This window comes from Phalacrocorax carbo, chromosome 6, assembly GCF_963921805.1.
Source record: "Phalacrocorax carbo chromosome 6, bPhaCar2.1, whole genome shotgun sequence".
NCBI lineage: Eukaryota > Metazoa > Chordata > Aves > Suliformes > Phalacrocoracidae > Phalacrocorax > Phalacrocorax carbo.
In genome coordinates, this window is record NC_087518.1 from 15,559,339 (window position 1) to 15,582,823 (window position 23,485).

Below are 23,485 nucleotides of genomic sequence, written 5' to 3' on the forward strand. Positions count from 1 at the left end.
ACTTTAACACCAGCTAAAGAGTTGCTCTGCTCTACTTGCATGGTTTATCTAAAAAGACTCAACACTGAAATCACACAGCGTAATTGTTTTCAGTCTATAAGAGTTCTCTTCCAGATACAACATCCTGTAGGACAACTGAGTGTCCTACTGAAATCAGCATATGTTCAGTAACTAATTCAGTTACATATTTTTTTATATTTCTGAAAACATTAGGTTGAGCTGTGTAATTTATCAATATATTCTATCTAAATCTGCTTTCATTTGCAAAACTATAAAACACCTTCAATGCTACTTTTGTAATTAGGTTTGCACAGTATCAAGTAAGTGTAAGTTTGAGCAATACTGAAGCTACCAGCCATTTAAAACAATCACAGACTTGCTCAAATGAAACTCACTGAAAAAGGATAAAAAATTAATATGTCAACAAAATAATTCATTTTCAAACTAAATGAAAAAACTGTAAAAGATTATTTTTTTTTATTTTTTTATTTTTTTTTGTAAGTAATGGACTTGCACGATTGCTCAGGTGCTTGGTCTTGTTTCCATTACAGTGCACGTCTGGATGACTTCTAGAGTTGAATGAGGCCGACAGTGAGTTAGGCCTTGTCAGTGTGCAGTTTACCTTGGACAAAGAACATTTGTTGATTGATTCTTGCAACACTTTGAATACTGTATCTTTATTGACACGATCTGAGGTCGTTTTTTTTCTGCTTTATATAGCATTGCATAACCAGAATGTGATATTAATTACTCCATCATATAACTGTATTTTGCTGCTAATGAAAGAACTTTTATTTGCCGTAAAACATTCCAGCTGCATCTGTGAGGAGTATTCTTCTGTTTTGCCCATCCTTTTAAGTTTTGGAGGGAGGTCGCATTCACATTTTGACACTGGGTTGTCATACAGTGTTTTCTAGTTGAAACTAATGGAGAATTCTATAACTGGAAGCCAGTTGTGTTTCACAAGATGAAGCGTTTAAATAGATGATAGTATTCCTGAGGCTGCAGTGGAAGCATCATTTTTGTTTGCACTTGAGAATAGCTTTTGTTTTCATCTGTTTAGAAACATGACCCTAGAGCACAGAGGTTAGCATTAGTTATAGCATCATTTTTATTTGATTTAATTGAAACTGTATATATGCGTGTATATATATTTATTTAAAAAACACTTCTCTTTTTGCTTTCGGTTGTTGTTTTGGTTTGGCTTTTTAAACTCATTATTATTCTATTTCACTGATTATTATCAATATTTTCAAAAAATATTTAATTATGTTTTTCAATTATAGGTGAAATCACTTTATTAATTGGAAGACCAGATAATGAATCCAAAATCTATACTGTTGTGGCCCTATATTTTATTGAATTACTGAGGTTTAGAATAAAAGATGATCGAAGTTCTGACTCAGTATCAAGAAAGTTAGTAATGTCTTGCAAAATCTTAAATTAACTTAGTAAAGACCACTACATTATTAATCCTTTCACTTAGGATATGTATTTCTTTTGATCTATGGGAATGTGCTAAATTCTGGAATATTTTTACATAGAGATGGACATACGTCTCTATCCTAACACCATGCTAATATAAATTAACATGACTGGTAGCCACCATGGGACAGCCAGCAAGGAAATACTAAGGAAACTAAAGTACCTTCTCACCCTGACTATGGTCCCTACAAGGCTAGATGGGAAATATGTGCTATATCTATAATGTCTTTCTTCTTTATCTGAAGAAAACTAAATCTCATGTATTATTAAGGTAGTACTTAGCAAAAGAATTAAAATAGTTTAAATCCTACTTCAAGTAATAAAGTAATCTCAATAATATTTCTGATTTCAAATTCTGCAGCATGGCATCCCATTTGATAATTGTGCTGTTGTGTTCCTATGGAGATGGCAAGCCATTTCATGAGGACTGCTATTTTAGTGCTTCTGGTAATTTGTGTTGTACTACCACTGCATTGCTGGTTGTTATCATTGGGCCCTACTTGCCTAGTCTATTATGATTTCTTTTAAAAAAAAGAATGTCAAGTTGAAAATGAACCATTACCCTGGATTTTATAAGTGTTCTACTTCATTTTCTGTCAAATCCCTCACTTAAAATGTTTATTTTAAAGCTTATACACATTCTGGAGTATAGTTACGTTTTTCTTCTCTGTCAATATCCAAAATTGTGAGAGACAACATGTGCCTAATGTCTTTGGAAAGGTTGAGGAACATCAGCCTCCGTAACTATACTGGTTTTGTTAGACCTGTTTCCCCGATTTAAAAGCTGTGATGGAAGAAGTCAGAGACAAGGAATTTGGCTGTGGATGACAAATGGGATGGGAAGAGAGTGGAGGGAAAGTGACAAAGAGTTTATTTCCATGTCTTGCAAAGCTCAGTATGACACTTTGCTATGTCTGTTTGCTTTTGTGAAAAACACCTTTTTAATGAAACCATTTAGACAGTTGTACTGTCTATACTGGAGAAATTCCCATTAGAAACAGAAAGAACCAAGGTATTTACAAACCATATTGCAGGACAGTCTTGGTAATGTTAAGAGCAGTGGCTCCACATGGCTTGTGTTGGACCTCCTGTAGGTGTATAATTGAATTAGTCATGAGATAGAGTGGTTCTCTGCCTGGCCAGCAGCCGCTGGTACAGGATCCTGGGATGCCTGGCACGCCTGGCACTCATGCTTCACTATGCAAAGCATAGGCAATCCATTAGTGAAAAAGCTGAAGCCTCCAGCCTGTGAGTGAGAAAAGCTGGTGAGTGGATATTTGTGTGTACAAATCCAAGTTTTTATCTGTTTTCCCTCATCTCCATGTATATGTTATCTATGTCCTTTTAGTCCAGTGACAGAATAAATTTGTAGGAATGCCACAAAGAAAAACTTTAAGGCATATAGCCTTTCCTTTTTTGCAATCTCATGCTTAATCATGGGGAAAAATGCAAATATAGTTTTATTAAATAAATCTTCATAGAACTGGAGATAGTGGAAATTTATGTACTGTGTAACTTGGCAAAAAAAAACCAAAAAAGGGATTTCCTTAGTAAATGGAAAAAAGAAAGCACGTCAGAAAAACTGGATGGATTATTACACTGACTGATATTATAAAAATGCAGCTCACATAAACCTGTACTGGACAATTGTAATAGTTTAACTTTTTTCTTTTAGTTATCTATAATGGTTAATATGCTTGTATTTAAGAAAAGTGAAGAATCTATAAGTAGTCAGATTTACTTATTTTATTTTACTATAGAAAATTAATAAATTATCCATGTGTACTAAGACAAGATTAAGTTTTAAATGAAAGTAGGTATGGAGGTTTTATATGGCTACTGATATTTGAAAAAGTCAGTTAGGGAAATTCAAAGCTTTTGTATTTATCACCAATATCATTGTTAAATTGAAATGCCATGAAGTGCCTTTAAAGATAGTAATACTAATAATACTAATCTTGATTGCTGGAAAGTTGCCAGCTCTTCGTCATCCTACAGACATATATTATACTTGAACTGAGAAAACATGCAGTTGTCCCTCCCCCTCCTTATTCCCACAAACTGGAACAGTATTATGTTAGCATGAGTTGTGCTGAGCCGAATCCAATCTGGAATTAAGAATGCTCCAGGGCATTTTTAATAAACTGTCATTCATTTGAGCCCTAACCATCTTTAATTTACAGAATCTGCTAACACAGATGTATACTTTAGCCACATTCAGTTCTTTTTCAGTTCTTATCTTGGTGTGAAATGCTGCTGATTGGGCTTGAAAATGTGAAGCTGCAGAAGTAGAAAGTGTTCATTTAAAATAGACTCAAAACTGAGAAAGAATTATAGTAGTTTAGTTTGCTGGTTTTCTGCCATTTTGAAAGGTAAACTTAATTCTAGTACTGATTTTAATAAAAATCTGTGAAGTGCTGAGGTCAGGCTTTCTGAAAGTATGAAAAAAATAATGGCTTTTATTAGAAAATACAAAGGATGAAACAAGGCCCTTGTCTTGCAAGGAAGAAAAACCAGTTAATAATGTATTTAGGGCATAGAGTACTTACTAGCAAAGAACTTTGTACTCCATGAGGTTCCCACGGTAAACTCTTTCAAAACACGAGTTCTTATTAATGCTTCAGCTGGTATCGAAAATGGCCGAGTTTGTGATTAGAAGTAGTCAGACTAAGAGATACAGCCGGGGAAAACCGAGCAGGCTTTCAGGCACTCGTTCTCTTGCCCGGCTGGGTCAGGAGCTGCCCCTCAGCAGCCTCGCGGGAGCTCGGCGGCGTCACCTTCACCTTCCCCAAAAGGTGTCGCTGCAAGGCAGAGCCGCCGCCCGAGGGGCCGCCGCCGCCTCCGCCCGAGGGGCCGCCGCCGCCTCCGCCCGAGGGGCCGCCGCCGCCTCCGCCCGAGGGGCCGCCGCCGCCGCCGCCCGAGGGGCCGCCGCCGCCTCCGCCCGAGGGGCCGCCGCCGCCTCCGCCCGAGGGGCTGCCGCCGCCGCCCGAGGGGCCGCCGCCGCCGCCGCCCGAGGGGCCGCCGCCGCCGCCGCCCGAGGGGCTCGCCCAGCGACCGTGCCTGCCTGGCCTCGGCACCTGAAGGCATATCAAGTGCTGGACGGCCGGGCCATACCAGTACGTTGGAGAGGAAAGTACTTCTGCACACACGTTATTCTCTACATGAAATGCCCCTAAATGCAGCAAAAAACCCCCACATTTCCCAAAAGTCAGAAAGCTAAAATTTTGCACTAGAGGTACTGGATTTGTTTTCATTTCTTACAGTAGGAGTAAGAGTTGTAAATCGATGTTAACCCTTCATTTTCTTTTCTGCCATACTTTTATTTCTAATATCAGAGAACATGCACTTACATTAAGAATTTGTTTTACCATGCTTTTTCCCTCCTAGACTTTTATATCTAGATAATACTGCCTTCAGTGTTCAAAGTTATTTTTCCATTGTAATATAGCTGCTACAGCTATAAAATAAACATGCTAAAATGATTGCTTGTGCAACTTCAGCTTCCACACGTTTACCTTTGATAGTAGTTGAATTAAAAAAAAAAATCGATTTCTTCTGCACATGCCTGCCAGTTGAATTCGTCTGTAGGTGTTGGTGGGACAGTTAACTAGGGAAACCTACAACTCTGAACTTGGGTCATGTTGAAAAAATGAAGGAAGAACTAACTGGCAAATGCCGTGTTGAAAGTGTAAATGAAGGTATAACTTTCATGTCTACACATGTTAATGATTTGTGGTTTGGAAAAGTTTTCGTATTTAAATTTTTAAAGGTTTTTTACCTCTCAAACTTTGATCTCTTTTGTCTGGTAATACAAGACTATGTTATTAATATACATTAGCAAATCCTCAGCTTTGTTTTCCTCAAGTCTTTAAATCCCTTAAATGTTTTAAAATATAACTGATGTGATATCTCAGAACTTAGGTGAGCAATCAGTCAGTCAGCAGGTTGGGTACTAAATTCAGCTGAAACTGTAGGAAACAGAGGGCAATGATACTAAAGATATGGAAGTGCTACTATTCTGCGTTTTTATGTTCTCATCTGCCAAACAAGATGGCAAGTGTGGGGTGACATGGTGTTTATAGATTATGTGACCATGGTGGAATATTGTCAGACTTTTCAGTACACAAGCAAAAGTGAATACTTTTCAATGACTTGCATCCCATGAATAACTGGAATATATTCTCTCTCCCATTTCATTTTATTTAGATGTTCTTCCTGAAGTGTTGGCTAATTTATAAAACATTAATATTTGGACAAAGGAAGTGAGAAAGAAAATACAGGAAATAGGACATTCATTATTTAAATCACTGTATCTCATAAAACTAAATTAAATCTGTTGTTTACTCACAGCTTTTAATGTAAACTGTATCGTTTGAATAGGGAGAAATCATACTGGTTACCAGAGACTGTTTGTGACCCTCTGGTTCTGTGAGTATAGTGATTCACACCACAAGTAAATTTTCTTCTGCCAGGCAGGTTTCATATGTAGACTCCATTCTTTAGCATGTTTTTTAAATAATGTGATAGACCATGTCACACACTTTTTTTACTTCTGAATTTTGTTTACTGAAAAGATGAAGGTATTCTGAATTCCTGCAATAAGCAATTCATCCTACATCCAGTTGACATTTACCAACACTAAAGAAAGAGTGGGATCACCCTAACATTCCTATATTTCATACTTCAGAGATTTTCACAGTTGTCATGAGGAAAATAACTTGGTTGTTATTAGAGCAGTAACAGACATTTAAAGTTCAGAATCAGAATAATTCGGGTTAGAAGCGACCACTAGAGGCAATGCAGTCTAAACCCCTGCTCAAAGCAGGGATAACTTCGAAGTTGGATCAGATTCTCCAGGCTTCATTCCATCAAGATCTGAATATACTCAAGGATTGGAGAGTCTACAGCTTTCATGGGCAACCTGTTCCGCACAGAAGGGTGTGCATTTTTGATGAAAAATAAATGGATTGTCATGACTAGTTTTATATTAAAATACACAGCTATATCCACATTTAAAACTTCTGAAATTACTATTATGATGACTTACCACCACCCTGAATTTAAATAATATAAATGGTGCAGAAAATATTTATAAATTGTGTCTGTATGTGGCAGTGGCCCAGGTTAAATAGGTTTCTGGTGGTCTGTGTTAGTTCTGTTTTGTATAAATGTTGCTTATTACTTGATGGATTCATGGAAACACTAAGATTTTTTGGTATTTAAAGACTACTACTGTTCTTAGTTTTTAAAACAGTTAAGATAGGAACGGATTCAAACAGTCATTTACTTAAAATAATTCCCTTTGTATGGTTTTTTTCTGGATTTATATAGATTTAAGATTTACTTATTTTAAAGAATACGGAGCTTAAAAGTTCTCTCTCTTAGGTAGAAGAGCTGATGAATGCACTGGAAAAGACTAGACAAGAATTAGATTCTACCAAAGCCCGTCTTGCGTCAACACAGCAGTCTTTGGCTGAAAAAGAAGCACATCTGGCTAACCTGAGAATAGAACGAAGAAAACAGCTTGAAGAAATCCTAGAAATGAAGTAAGTACATTGATTTATCTAATTTCTACAAAAATTAAAATTACTTTCTTGCCTTAAGAGACAGTGTTGGTTTTTTTTTTCTCTAAGCGTTTTTTTTCAATGTATATATTTAAGTCTGAATCTAAGGACTTCTAATAGCTATAAGGCTATTAAATTCCTTTTAAAATACGGAAATGCAAAAGTCTTCATTTTAGAAGTACGTAACAGTTGACATGAGAAGAATTTTTTGAAAACTGTCCTTTGTTACATATAAATAAAATATCAGCACAGTATAACTTCCATGAGAAACTGAGGGTCTAAAGCCCCATTTTTCAGTGAGTGTTCTATGTTGAAGTTTCTGTTAGTGTTGAAATCAAGGAAAGGGGTTTATTAACTTTATATGGACAGTGCAAAGTTTATTGCATTCAATTGTTTAAAAAAACCCGCAAACCCGAAACAACAAAAAACCTATCTGCATACACCTTATCACTGTGTTTAAGTGTACAGAACTAAAAAAGGAAGATAGACCTTTAATTTAAATCTAACTTCCTACCCACAATAAAGGTAAATATCTGTAATTTTGGGATGTTAAAGCTCTGACACGATCTTTAAAATTGACAAAAACCAGCAAACCGATTATGACTTGGCTAGGCTGATGAGTGTGTAGTTAGCATTCAACAAAGAAAATTCACAGCTGTAATTTCAAAAATGTTTTTCTGAGGAAGGAAAAAAAAAAACAAAACACTTAAGCCATATATAACTTCAACTAAGTTGTTGTAGATATCCTTACATTTTCAAGGATGGCAAATAATCAGACAAAAAATATTTTAATAATATTGTTGTAAATAAGACAAAGTAGAAACGGAGACATATGCTTGATAGAGTTTTATAAAAGTAGGTTTTAAGGCTATGGAATATAGGCCATGTAATAAAGGTGCGGAAATACTGGAATGTAATCATGAATGTTTCCAGTGAAATCAAATGAACTTCTGCTTTTGACTCTAATAAGGTCTATATCTGTACAGATGCATACAGCATGTATGCTGTGATATTATCTTCTATAATAGATATTGGTACATTTTTTTAGTTTTCTGATTTTCTTTTACATGTACATATTAATTACCTATGATAACTCAGATGCTCAGTGCCAGTATTTCATGCAGTCATCAGTTTTCTGTATAGTGCTTCGGTCTGTTTCTCTGAGAGCATGCTTGGTTTTTCTCCTAGTGGTAAGATTTTTTATTTTCTTTTAATCATAATTTTCAATTATTGAGCAAGATAGTGAAAAAAACCACAGTATCTTTAATTCTGTTATTGCAACTTTTTTGGTTGGGTACACAGAACCTCACAGTACTGTGTAAGGCATGTATCTTCAGTCTGGGAAGTGAGGTTGGTAAAAACTCGTGAAATTTGACTTTTCTTTCGATAAAAGCTGTTGTGCTTTCTGAATAAAGGTACTAGTGGTGAGAGACCCAGTATCAAAGGTCCAAGTTAGGAATAGTTTGGAATTTAAAATGAGATATGAAAATATAGTGTGTTTTTACAGTATAATTTTAAAAAGTAAAATAGTAAAATTAGAATAAAATTTTAAATTAGCACTTAAAAAATAAAAATTTCTAGTCAAATATGTGTTGTTTTTTGTTCTTTTTTTTTCTTTGAGTAGTCAATAGTAGGGTTTCTTTGTAAAAGACTTTCTTATTTTTCTTTTTTGCCTTTGATTTCTTAATTACTACTTTGTTAGCTGTGTAAGTACATAGACTTTTTCTGTCATTACCTTTTTTCTGCCTTCAAGAGAAACAATTGTTTGTATACAGTTTTCATTTTTAAACCTGAACTGACCTGAAATTCCTTAGAAGTTCTAAGTCAATAACAAAATCATTCTAACCTGTAATAATAAAATGCAATTAATTGTAATGCATACTTCTTCCTACTTAGACTAATTCTAGAATTCTAGAGTTCTAGAATTAGAACTCACTTTCATTAAAAAAATGTATATTCTATTACTATTTTTAATTCTATCCTAAGTTTAGTTTCTGTGAAATATGTTACAAAGCTGTGTTCATATCAGAGATGGAATCAGACAGAACTTCTATTGCTTGTGGTGAGGTGGAAAGAAATTAATACAGCTGTAGACGTTAGGATGGTTTTGCTGGTCTTGGAGATAGGAAATAGAGTTAACGAACAAGACAAAATATATAAAATCACAGCACAATATTACTAAACAGAGAGAACAGATTAGAATAATGACAGAAATTCACAGAATCATATTTATTTTTTTCTTTTTACTGCTCCTTTAACAGCATTAGTACTGAATCAGAAACAAAAATGAACATACTTATTCTTTTTTTTTGAGCTCTGCATATGGGAAGGGCTACATGACTGCTATTAAATACAAATTAAATGCAAATATTAGTTTCAGGTTATTTAATTTAATAAGACATACTAAACAACGTAAAATAATAGATACCCATGTATTAGTAAACATCTTTCAGAAATAATTCAGATATTTCATTACAGTAGTTTGATTTTTGTCAATGTTCACTGAAATAAGTGTATGACAAACTTTATAAAACTGCTGCATTACAACAGAATATACTAAATATGGCATTACATTCATTTTTATGAATTAAGGTATTCTAAAAAACAAATTGTAGAAGCTAGCTATGACCCAGGCATCCGCTGACAAAGTAATGATAATGTTGTGTTGTAGCAATATATTAAAATAGTGTGTCTTGTCTCTGATATATAAGATAATTTATTAATTGGCAGCATTGACCATAACATCTAGTTATCATTTTTTCAATTTAATATTGAGTGATTCCAGTTTTTGGCTGCTAGCTTCCAGTTAAACAGGCATGAACTGTGTTTTTTAAGAACATTCATGATGATTTCCTATGCTTATATTATGCTCAAGTTCCAAACATAACTCTGCATTCTAGGCCCATCTGGCTGACATTGCCAAGATCCATCTTAATTTACTGGCTATAATAAGTTGTCAGTTTTAGATAACTTCTTGAGTTGTCATGACATGTTCCCAATATATATTCAGTTATTTAAGGAAGTTTAGAATAAAAATTGATAGCAACTTCATCTTGTTCATTATCTGGTTGGTCTTTTTGAACTGGAAACTGGATAAGTACCCGTTAAATGAAGAGTACTTTGATGGAAGGCGATAAACATCAAGTTATTCTTAACCTGATGCCAACACATGAAAAAATAAGATTTATTTTAAAGACGTCCAAAGTGTTAAGTGTGGAGAAGGATTTGCATTTGCATGTTACTTTCTGAATATGTGATTTCCCCCCTCCCCCCCAAATGCCTATTAAAAATATTACTATATTAGTTCTGGAGGAAATATTTTTGTTATGGTCATATTATTTTAGTAGTGCATACATAACTCATACTGACATTAATGGAAGTTATGCATACATGTTAACAGTAAAATGCAGCATGTGTTCAAATCCATCATTCTGCCTAATTGTCTTAATGCTTTGTGCTCTTTCTATCTCTGAGCATAAAAAAACCAATGCACTTATTTTTTAATAAGTGATAGTTTAAAAAAATGTCTATGTTGCATAGTGTGACAAAAGGCATGTTAATGTTTTATAAAGATGTATTTATTATCCATAAATGTTTCAATTGGCCTGAGCTTAAAAAGTTGTAGTTAGGAATATATATCAAGGCTACTTTTTCCAAACATTGTTTTTGTTTTCTGAGAGTCCGCAAGACGGAGCACAGCCTACTGACAACTTCACAAGGCTTGCCTAGAAAAGCTTATTCATTTTGTAATATGAAGAGCTTGAGGATAGGAGAAGTTTCTGTGCTGTGATGTGGTGGGGTTTTTTTCAGATGTTTCAGAAATGCCATATTTGTGGAGCATACTTTCATGACCACAAAGCATCCACAATGCTCTCATGCAGATGTACTTTCCTATATGGTGGTTCCTTCCAAAACTCATAAACCTGCTTGTAACAAAATTAGACAGCTGTATAGATAGCTAAATGAGTATTTATATAATATTAAAATTGCATTATATATATGTGTGAAATAAATGCCTGTCCTTATGGAAAATGGATTTTACTCTGTGGGATAGATCATCTTTTTAGAAATGGTCAAAATTATTTTCCCTTTGAAAGATATAAACCTGGAGAGCCAATAGTCGTAAAAGAAAGTCTACTGGCATGTGACAACAAAGACATAAAAATTATCATCATCTTTATTTTTAGCTCAACTTTTACACTATATGCATGTAATCTTCAAACAAAACAAAGCAAAAAAACCCCACCCACCGAGCCCCCCAAACTCTTTTATCAAAATTTGGGGTTTTCTTGGTTAAAAGTCCTTAAATTAACTTTCTGTGGTGCTTACTCTACTTAGAAATATGTTTAAATACAAGATTAAAAAAGAAAATTATTTCCTTGTGGTTTTTCATTAATTTGATGATCTTTCAGTGACTTAGATATATGTGACAAACATTGCACTTAGTAGTGAGTGACCATGGGATTAATCCCCCAAAAGCCTGAACTTCTTCATGTTTTGACTTGAAGATCTGTGAATTCTTAATTTTTGAGATGCAACTGTTAATTACTGAGTGTTTCCTTTAGCAGTCAACTCGGTACACTCAGTGCTCTGAAGCTTTCAGAGTATATTAAACGAAATTCTTGCCAAAAGTTTGAAAGGGAATTTCCTTGGCTTTGATAGAGTTCATGTGGGTACTGCTAAATCAGTTTTGTTGGAAGTGTCTTTGCCCTGAAATTCACTACAAATTTCCAGAAGAGTATGTATTTTCCCTTATATGGAATAAATCAGATTATTTCAGTAATGAAGTATTAAAGATCTTCTAATAAAATAACCAGCTACTAGTCCTTTCATTCAATAACAAAAATAGAACATCGCTGTGCTGTCAAAAAAAATTTATTTTTAAATCAGATTTTGCAGTAAATTTTCTTACAGTGACAGTATAAAATTAAACATCCCTTCCTTTGTTTAAGAATGTCCACCACTTTTTCACTGCAAATAATAAATGAATATTGCTTATCTCTGTTTTTCAGTATGTTTACTTTTTCATTTAACAGCACCTGTGTATAGTCAAGGATGAAATATTTGTGGAAAGAAGGGGATAAAATGTTTTTTCCAGCAAGCATTCAGTCCCACCAGCTGCCACTCTTTGCTAAACACATACTGCACTTTTACCTGCTGGGTTACTGGTTCAGCTGCACTCCAGACAAGGAGAGGGCACTTGTATTTGCCACTAGATGCCAGTCTCGGGTGCAAGGCCGTGGTCTAGATCTGCTTGGTTCAACAAACAGTATGAGCAGCTTCGCAGAGTAAGCAGGAAGCTTGTCTTGTTGCAGGGAAGAGGTGTGTCTTGGCTGTTCATCTTTCACCTGGTCTGACTGGTTCACTCCTTCCTTTTAGTGCAGGAAATTCAAGCATGGCTTCCTAATGGACTTCTGAGGATTTTGCAGGAGTGAAGAGGGACTTAGAATGGATTCTGGAAGTCAGGAATCACAGCCTAAGGGGAAGACTGTGTAAGATGTAAAACTAGTCACAGTCAGATTTTGTAGAGAGGTCACAATGCTTTATGAAGTACTTGTGGCAGAAGTATAAGGAGGTTTACTATTCATCTGGTTTTCTGCAGACATACCCCTTTTTTCCATCTATAAATTTTACTGGAGTAGAAGTTCGGGATTTCACATCTGTGTAGCAGCTAAGCAGGAGCTGCAGCTCCAACAAGGGCTGTTGGATGTCCAGAGAATCTAGACATGTTTCCAGCACTGGACAAATCAGCTCATGTCCCTGCCTTACATTCTCCTATTACTATTTCCGCCCATCACCAACTCAGACTGGCACCTGGGGAGGGAAAGGGAGAGGAAATCAACATGTTTTCTTCTATTTATGTCCTAATTACTTCACCCCAAAAGGTTCTGCCACCCACTGGACAGTGGTTTCTTCCTCATCGCTGTGGGTACAGCTATGGTCAAAAGTGCTTCTGAAACCTCTGTGTGAGTAGTAAATCCAGTGCATCTGGAACATTTCAGAGTAACTGTGTATGCAGTTCACCTGTTCAGTACATACACAGGCCAGAAGCATGACATTCATTGACAGGAAAATCCCTGATGAAATTGTAGGGACTCTACTTGCATGTAGTCATGAAGTTAATTTCCTTTTTGGGGGAAATAAAAATACAGCAGCATTTACATTTCCATACAGCAGCAAGTATGAGGAAAGCAATATAGCGAGGTAGGAGAAACCGGCAAGTTGATTTAAAGTTGGAACTACTGTCTGAAATTGCTTGGAACTCACTCTTGAAAACCACTTAAAACGGTAGCTTCCCTACAGAAACTGTCTGCTTTCTGCATCACAGTTAGGCAGCGCTTTCCTGCTGCACCCTACTTTTCAGAAAGGAAAGCAAGAAGGTAGATAGTGGTTTCTCTTGCCTATACTGGAAACTGAGATGTTTTAACTAAAAGTTTTGGGCAAAGATGCTTAGTTTATGCTCCTTTTTAAAATGTTACTATATTCTAAAAAGAGAGCCAGCACCTAGTTTGGGGATAGCTCTACGCTAGATAAGTAGTAGTGGATACTACTGGACATTAAAGTAAGTAGTGGAGGTAAAGTAATGGATACTACTGGACATTAAAGGATCCTCTTTGAATTGAAGCTTAAGCAAATACAATAGGGTCAGGTTTCTTAGACTAAGTAGTGTTATTCTGAAGTATTATTTTGAAAGTAGGATAATTTAAAAATATTTTTTGCTACTTTGTCAGCTCTAATACAGCCTATATTTTGAGAAAGATAGCTATGGTAACTTCTCTAACATGAATTCTTTAACGTGTCTTTACTTAATAGGTTAGATAACAGACAAGTGTATAAATAACTCTGGACAAAAAGTAATTTTCAGAAAGCAGTTTATTTTTTGTAATTGTATTAAAGGGATTATTTTGACTTGTTTCAACTGTGGTAATGTATACTATAAATATGTTCAGTGAATGCATAGCAAGTTGACTGTCTCAAAAATTGTACCATTTCGAATGTAGAACACTAGGCTGTTTTTTAGTAACCTGTGGACTGCTTCCATTTAATTGTAGGATTCATGCTGAGAGTGTAGAGAGTCATATCCCAAGTTAAATACAAACAAAACAGCAGGATGTTGATACAACTGTGACTTCCATAGGAAGTAGTTAGAATGGTAATGTGGTCTCCTTCTAACTTGGGTGGAAAGTCTCTTGTGACTGCTTTTGCCCCACAGACCTGTAACACAGCATGCCTTGACTAACATTTTTGACACCAACTTGCAAACACCATAAAGATTAGAGAAACCCAAATGAAGGCTTTGTTCTCTGGAACAGAAACTTTCTTGACTAAAATGAAGAGATGTTTTTCTTTTGTAAACAACGAAGGGGCACAAAGCAATAAAATGTTTCTCTCTGTGAGAATAGAATGAGTGAACTGTTTACTTGGCAAAGTGCTTCTCTTATTTAAAGACGTATGAGTGTCACCAAGTTCCTATTCACTTGAGAGTCTTACATGTTCACACTAAATGGAAGTATATTTTGATTTTATTTAATAGGATTCATGATGTCTGAAATTTCATCGGCATGGGAGGAAGGCATGCCATTTCTTTTCTTCATTCTGTTCTTGTTAAGGTCATAATTTACTTTCAAAACAGGTTGTCACCTCCTGTTGAAGATTAGTAAGATCAATTTAGGATATCTCCGAAACATCATATGAGAGGCTGTAGTTTGCCTGCTTTTATATGGATTTCCAAGCAAAGGAAGCTGGAGACTCTCCCATGTTTCCCATCCCCTTTAGACAGTAGGAGAGTGCAGTAACAACCTTTTCAAAGTGTTTCTCTCCCAGGTAGGCAACACCTTCCTCTCTGTCATGGAGTGGCAGTAGTGTTTCTTATATCACAGAAGCGAACCAGAAAGGGTTCAAACATATTTCAGAAAACACATACTATGGTTATATAAAATAAACATACTTTTCTGATCTAGAAAATGGATCTTGATTTTTACCAACTTGTTTTCTTCATTTCACAAGTATTTTGGCTGAATTATCGTGCATTTCCATGAGTAATGTCTCAAGAAACTATAGAAATTTAAGCTTCTGGCTCTCTAGTTGTAAAAAATGATCTTCCAGGTTCCTATGATTCATATGGTTTGAGGCATCTGCCAGACGGAAAGGGACTTTGATGGTAGTTGCCCCTCGGTACTGTAGTAGTGCATTTTTATTTCTGATTTTGTTGCCATTATTCTGTACCCATTCAGGTACCTTGCCCCAGTAGAAAAATAACAGCCAATTCTCCAGCAAACATTTTATGTTGGAAATTCCACAGTACTCCTTAGGGGTTTTATTCCTCAAGTGCTTTACCCAGAACCTGAATGGTAGAGAGATCAAGGGGATCCTGCAGCTGCTTTATGAGGGAGAGGCTTAAAGACTCTTCCCTCTGGGGAGGGGAAGGCAGGGGGAGGATATGTTTGAAGTTTGCAGAATCAAAAAGGAAGGCATAAACTGAACATAGAACTGTTGTTTGCCAGATCCCCCAGCATGAGGAATATCTGGCACTTGCTGAAGTTAATCAGTGATGGATTCAAAAGAGAGAGGAGTGCTGCTTTATGGAGTGGTTGGCTGATGACCTTCTGGAACTTGCTTCCACAGAGGGTAGGGTGCCATCAGCTGGTTCAGAAAGGGATTAGACAAATTCATGGACTAGACATCCATAAATGGCTACTTCTTTATACTCCGGCAGTTGTTCTTGAACTGTGTTCCAAAAATTTATTTTCTCACTGAAGTATTAGCTCTTTCCTACCAGATTGCTCCCTTACACTGAAACACATGTACTTAATCATCAGATGACTTTTAAAACATTTTTTGGGGGGGAAGGGGTGGGGGTGGCCACTAGTTATATTGAGTCAACTAATACACTCTGTAAAGATTAAAGGCCACACTTTGAATAGCCTTTTGGTTCTTCTGTTGCCCTAGAGTGTATAAGTGGATTTACAAGATGACATAAGTGACAAAATGATTGTTTTAAAGTGCAGGTTATAGGAGTGAGATATGATAGTTACATTACAATCTCCAGTGATTGAACCACTTAGAAGACAGACAGGATTAATAGTGCTTCAGGTTTACAGGTGTCTCAAGCTGCTTTAAGGACTTTGAGATGCAGAGTATTCTAGTCTCTTGTAATGCAAATGAAAATTTGAAGAAACAGTCGCGATTGAAAATCATTACATTTGCTTCTCTTTTTTTTTAAAGATCAACCTCTTTAACATGCTTTTCTGCTTTTTAATTTATAAATGTGTTAGGGTTTAAAATACACTGATTTAATCTATGATATATCTTGATTCATATCATTCTAAATCCATGTAAGGTGGAATAGTATTCAGAAAGGGACAGTGATGAAAGGGGTAGTATATAAAAGTGAGAGGGACTTTGAGTTAGTGTTCAGCAAAACATGGAGAATGGTAAAAGGAAGAGGGGTGTACAAACCTGAAGAATGAGAACCCAGGTCTGGACTCTTCCAAAGGAAAGCTATAGTTGGAAGTATGTTTCTGTTTTGTAAGGAAGCTTACTATTTTTTTCTAAAGTTAACTTACTGGGGAGTTCAGCAATCATTCTAACTTTTTAGATATAGAAGAAAAATTTTGTATGCTATCTGCTAAGTATTAAACACCTCTTGTCTGGTTTCTATTGCACAACTTTTTTCTTTTTTTTTTTTTTAAGATAAGAAAAGCAGCAAAATCATTCTACTGGAAAAACAATACTATAGAAAAAAATTGTACTCTGTAGTTACTGATCTTGACAAAGCTATATATGGTTTGTTTTAAAACTACCTTAAAAGTGCTTTTATTAGCTCAAAAATTAGTAATGATAAAAATAATAAACAGGATGGCATTTGTTTTGAAGTTCAGCCAGCATGGGAATGTGAAGGCCTCTACCTCTGATAATATACTCAAAAGAACAAGTGGCTCAAAAGACAGAAAGGAAGGAGTAGGAGGCTGAAAGTAAAAAAAGAAAGAAAAAGTTAGGCTTCTGTTTCATGGATTTTGTTTAAAGCTGACTGAATTACACCCTTGTCTACTGCAGCCCTCTTAGTGTAATTCCCATTGGCCTCCGTGACATCTAGGGCAGCACTGATCAACTGCAGGCTCCCATATTCCTAAACCTCAGCCAACTGAATATGATTCTAGCAGATGTTTCTGCATTTTAAACCTCAAAATATGATGGGTCAGGTTTTTTTTCCTTTTTCCAGTGGCAAATCTTGCATACTTGAGACCCAGGACAAGCAATTCAATGGTAGGAATTATGAGCTGAGGGTCTCCCCATTGGGATAATGCTGACCTTAATGTAAACTCAGATCATTGGAGAACCAAAGAAATGTAAAGGTTTGGAACATTTAAACTAAATTACTGGATTATTGCTTAATATTGTATAAAAATATAAAATGTGCTTAAAAATGTATATGTTGATGTTTTCTTTTAAAAGGAAAAGGTCTTATAAAGTCAGGAGAGAACAGAGTCAGAAGCAATCAAACAGAAACAGCTTTTGTAGTGGCAGAAGGGAAAGGTTTGGTTAGTTTTCTCTGCCTTCCCATTACCTGTTAGGTGCTATGAAGTAAGTCCACTGCTGCCTCCTTCCTGTGCCTCCTCATTCCTCCCCTCTCCTCCCCTCCCCTCCTTTCCCCATGCCCCCAGCAAAACAAATACTTCTCTGTGTTCTGTGGAAAAAGAAATCCAAGTTCATATCACTTTATTTCCTCTGATCGGGTGCTCTCGTGTCTAATAAGGTTCAAGATGTGCTTGAAGTTTTGCTTTCTTGTGTCTGAGCGCGTTCATTAATGCTCTCTAATGTGCATTCTCTCTTACTTTGTAATGTGTGAGCTCACAGGGCAACCTTTCTGCCTGTAAGGGCATAAGTAAGATTTACTTTTTTTATCTAACTGATATAATGACACCTGTAAGAGTTTATTGTCATAGAGGTCTGTACCTCTATCTTGAAATAAGTCAAAGAGTTTCTGTCTTTTGGGGAGGGAAACACACTCATACCTACCATATTTTAAATGCAAGAGAACTTCACACTATGTGTTCTGGTGGTGTTTATGCCCTCCAACTGAACTGTGTATAGCTTACCTATTTAGATATAAGCCTGACAAGACTGATGAACACTATTAATACAATGCCAGGCATAATAGGCTCCCATCTTCTATTGGCTATCAAGCATTACTATAATAAACAAGATAATAATAAAAACATGTACCATGTTATCACTGTCAACATTATCTAAACAATGTGAGTGTAAAAATATTGTAGTAAAAAGAGAATTCTTCAAATATGATTGGTAAAATATGGCATAGCACACAAAAATGTGCTAAAGCACTGAATGGTGTTTCAGGTGTTCATCCTTTCAATGATGTGCTTGCTGTTTAGCAGAGACTGACAGATCATGACTTAAGTGATGACAATGGAAATTAGGATGAGCTCATCTCAATTTTTTCTGATTGTGAACAAACTTGGCTATGTCCACACTGTTGTGCAGTGTATCAGGATATCTTACCAAAGAAAAGCCCTATTTAAGAAGGTATATTATATAAGCCTGTGCTACATCTTATAGTCAAGCTGTTTTGTTCAGGATAAACATCACCTTAAAAGGACACCTTGACTTCCTTCTTTAGGGTGAAATGGCTTCAACTGAAGAGATAAACTTTTCAAGGAAAAGCAAAAGCTTGGTGACAGCACAAACTGATGCAGAATATTGTTAGTGGAAATATTTTTTTTCAGTTGTTGGTAAATAGAAATGTTGCATTTGTAGAGGAGCTTTTATAATCCTAGTAGGAGTACTATGCTTATTATGTTGCATTTTAGTACTTAAAAGTATATTGGGGGATGGAAGTGAAAGACTTGGTATATTTTTTCCTCATATTTAATGGTGACTTTCTCAAAACCCATCCAGTTTTAGTTTTGTAAATATGTAGATACTAGGCGGGGAACTGTGATTTACTGGCTTAGATTAGAAATTTAAAAACACTTTTCTGTGGTTAAACTCTTCCCAGTTTCTAACCACTCCTACCTCAAACATGTAGTTTATCTTTGTTGCATTCGAGACTGACCAGAATTAGGCCACACAGGCCCTTGAGGATCACCATATTGCTAAAATCATTCTAGTTACTAGGGATTCTTCTTTTTTGCCTACGAAAACAACTCATCTTGAATTCTTTGAAGACTTGCTTTCATCATTCCCATCTTCTAGGTGGGAGGGAAAATATAGGTTGGTCTAACAGAGACAGTCATTAACTGTACTACTTTGTTCTTTTGTTTTTCAACCCCCCAAGCTTTCTTTATGATTAGGAAGCAGAGGTAGGTACTGAGAAGATGTTGAAGGTAGGTTTTATAGGATAAGATAGGTAGGTCATATCTGTCCAACACAGAATCAAAGCAAGCCTAGGTACTTTCAAATCCTTACATTAGGTGGATTGTGAATCTAAATTATTGAACAAAATTCTAATTCCACTTAAATCTACATCCATAAGAATGTACTTTTATATCCTGCCTTATTTCTCTAGGCTGGAAGATTTTTGGATAAAATGCAGTCAGGTGGGAGCATAGGACCTTATTGCATCAATCAGTAAGCAGTAGTGAGGGGACTTCATGGTAGTTATGTTCAGTAGTCTGCATGTTATAGCAAGCTATGTCCCAAAGACTGGTTGGGAAGTAGGACTGCAGTTAATAGGAAGAGGAATCTGAACTTTTAAACCCCCTCCCTCTAAAAGCTCCAAAATATGGCATTTTCTCATCACTATTTACTGTGTTTGATACCTTATGAGTATATTTGTGAGCCAGACAACCTTATCAAGGTCTTGTATGACTGTCTTGAGGAACTACTTTTAGTTTTCTCTGTGGTCTGTAAACAAAAGATAAGTAGTTCATGTCTGTGGGGTTTAGAGCAGGAGCTGGTGTTAGGACTAGTGTGAAATTCAGTAGCAAAAAAGTAGAGATTATTACAGAACACTTAAAGAATAGAAGCCCAAGAAGTGTGGTAGGTCATCATCTGGCATCCAGCAATCTGGTACCCTCTTAACAGAGTGGAAAATACTCTGACATTCATGAGCTTAAAGGAAAGACTTTTCACCTATTGAAAAATATTTAAACTTTCAGAATGCATGAAAGAAACTTGACTGCTTTCCAGTTTTGTTTTGGGCGCCCATTACCTCTCTCGCGTCCCTGGATTATTTTGTCAACAACTGAAAGAAAACTGGTGAAAAGAAAACAGTCTTTTAAGATTTTTGTCGTTATGCATACATGCCTACCACCAAGCTACCCACTACTGCCCCTCCCATCAGATCCCCTCTTAAAAAAAGTAGTACGAGGATCCAATCAGGATGAAAATTACCTACAGCATTTTCACAGTTGTATTAAGAAGTATAATGTATGTTTTTTTCTCTCTTGGAAAGATCTCCCTTCAACACTTCAATACTATGATGTTTTGTTTAGTCTAATGGAGGTTTTTGTTAGTATCTAGCCTAAAAATTAACAGATGAACTTAGGAAATCCCTACTGTAATTTGGCAACTAAATAAATGGGGGATATCAGTATATGACAAGCAACTTCCACTTAAGGCTAATGTAACTATTACCTCATTAGAAGTGCAACTTTACACTCTTCAGCTAAAACCTTTATGAATTTAAAATATATATTTGACAAAGGGCTAGCTGAACTTACTTGAAATTGGCTTTGTGAAATTACAATGCCTTTATTGATACTGACTAGCTTTATAAATGTTTATCTTAATTATGTTTTATTGTGATTAAAAAAGATTGCAGATACTCTGCCATTTCTGTAAAGTGAGCTGTTGGAGCTTTTTTTGTTAAAGATGGGGGTAGGGTACAAAGAATAGTCCAGCTCCAGAGAGGAGGCCCCTCACAGGCCATATGAATCCACTTACATGTAAATTGCTTGTCTATATGAATTAAGGTGAAGGTTATGAAAGAACTGCATTTCTGTGTTTATTGTAGGATTTTTGACAGTCTCTTTCCTCTTTCAAGTAAATTTGGCTTAAGTCCACAGTCAGTACAGTTTTAAGTAAACTCCTCTTTTGTTACATTAACAAGGTTATAACATCACTGAGGCAGATTTCCAGCTGCATGAATTGAGGCCTAAGCATGTAGACTGAGGGGATAATTAAAACCTTAGGGTGGGTGAGTTAGACTACCAACTAAAATTGGATAAAAGGCTAATTGTCCATAGCAACATAATACATGTTTCTAAATACCTGTGAAATAAAGATAAATATTCGTGGTCTTTTAATACCTTTTTGAATGCTCAGAATCAGATTATATTTTAGGGCATAACAAAAATCAAGAGTGAGTAAACAGAAACCCGAAGAATTCTTTCCCATGTATTGTTGTATTTTAGTTATTAATTGAAAAACAGAATTATTTTGAAGACTTCAGTGATTTTCTGACTTTCTTTACAAAACAGGAAGCATTTTTGTGTAGGAAGTATAAGCCTCACTGTGTGATACAGTATATCAGAATGGACTGGTCGGTGCTTTGTCAAAATTTGTCATATCTCTTTTTCCTTCCTCCTTTTTTTCATTATTAAGAGTGGAGTTACATACCTTTAGTGACCTTCAGGAAGATGACATAGAGTCAGGCAAGATGATACATTACCACAAAGTTAAAAAAACAAAATGGGTTGTAATGGCAGCTTGTACTGAACTAAATGAATTGTGAAGGCCCATTTGTTATTCATTAGGAGAAGCAGAGCAGATTACTGTTCTGCCTTCATAGGGAGCCTTTAAACTTAAGGTCATTTTACACTAGTACCCTTGTGGCATGGACAGCATTTAATACATTTTTAACAGCTTTTACATTTCCATGGTTTGCAGCAGTGCTGGTTGAATCATTTCTGTAATGAAGGTGTTTTAAAGTAGTTTAGAGTTACTTTGGGGGAAAAAACAGGAAAAAAAAGAAATAATTGGGTTGATGAAGTGACTTTATATACTAAAGAGCTAAGCATGCAGAATGTACTGCTATAAAGTAATGCATGCTGATTCCCACTGCTACAGAAGTACATCCCTGGGGAACCGTGGGGTGGTTTTTTCTTTTTTCTTTTTTTTTTTCAAATGTAAATAGAACTATAGTTGTTTTTTCACAGTGCTTATTGCTTTGGGGAAGGAAGGTCTGAGGATATAAATTTAAGAATATTTTTTGAGCAATTTCTGAGTTGCTCAAGAGTCTGATGGAGAACATTCAACACTTTCACATGTTTTGGTGAAGTGTGCATACTAACTGTCATAACCATTGATGTGGGCATCTAAGGAACCCCATATAAAATGAACATGGAGTGGAGGGTAGAAATTTGCTGATCAGAATAAATGTTGATTATTTCAATACCTCTCAAATGGTTCAGTGGTGCTGTGGAAGGTCAAAGCAGAAAGGTAGGTACCAATATGAAACAATCTGAGAATAATTTGTTTGAAAGTGCTGAACAAATCTAAAATTCTGTTAGCTTAAAGAATGTTTTATAACTCTAAAGAAAGGTGTAATAACCCCTGTTAAAGGAGGTAACCATTTCACAAGCTCACATTTTATTGTAGACGGTAGTCTTTAATTTGCTACCTTTTAATTATACTGTGGATTTAGCTGTAAAAATCCATAATACAGTGACTTTACTTTGTTGAGAAAATATTAGAACACAAATGATGCACTGTGTTTCAAGATTTGTTTACAAAAAAACTTAATTAAGAAAATGCTAATTTGAATGTGTGATGGTACTTTCCCAGCAGCCAGTCCGCCCTTAATTTCCTTTTTCTTATTTAGCAGATAAACTGCATTCATTCTATACATCATTGCAGATGGCTTTCACTCGATTTTTTTCTACTGATTTTACTGTTTTGTCAGGATAAATTTTGACAAAATACATGTGGATTGCAGTCAGCATATGAGGAAGAAAAAAATGACTAATTCTTCAACAGCAGAAGTATTTTTTCTGAGATTTTGAACAATACATATTTTAAAGCTGAAAGACTATGTATCTTTAGAAAGTAGCAAGCTTTAAATAATGTTATAAATGCAATGATTGCTTTTATTTAGTATCAAAGAGAGAGTAGAATGTAAGAAACTGTGAACTCTAATCTTGTTGCTGTTTGGACTATATATTTTTTCAATAAAATTGGATTCTTTTAATATGTGTTCTAAACATTCAGTTGCACCAGTATTACTGAGTTTTCCTCTAATAGAAATATTTGTCCTCTTTTACCTTTGCACCAGCTTCATGTAGTCATTTCTCGTTTGTGATCTAAAATGGTTTTAATGAAAACTACTTTAATCTCTCTAAGTCTTTAAAAGTTCTTCACACATATCAAAATATAGACTGTTACTATATGTCCATTAAGTATATCAAAATTGGTTTTGTTTGGTCAGAAAATGAACCCCATCACTTTTATTATTTTAGATTTCTGAATATGCA

General features: G+C 35.6%; 1 protein-coding gene across 2 annotated transcripts in view; it reads left to right on the top strand.

The window, feature by feature from the left end:
* Window positions 1-23,485, top strand: part of ERC2 (ELKS/RAB6-interacting/CAST family member 2) — a 535,854-nt gene that overhangs the window by 289,030 nt on the left and 223,339 nt on the right. For both annotated transcript variants that reach the window (XM_064453879.1, XM_064453878.1), the window contains exon 13: window positions 6,871-7,031. In XM_064453879.1, coding sequence (XP_064309949.1) covers window positions 6,871-7,031 — 161 coding nt within the window. The remainder of the gene's footprint in view (window positions 1-6,870; window positions 7,032-23,485) is intronic.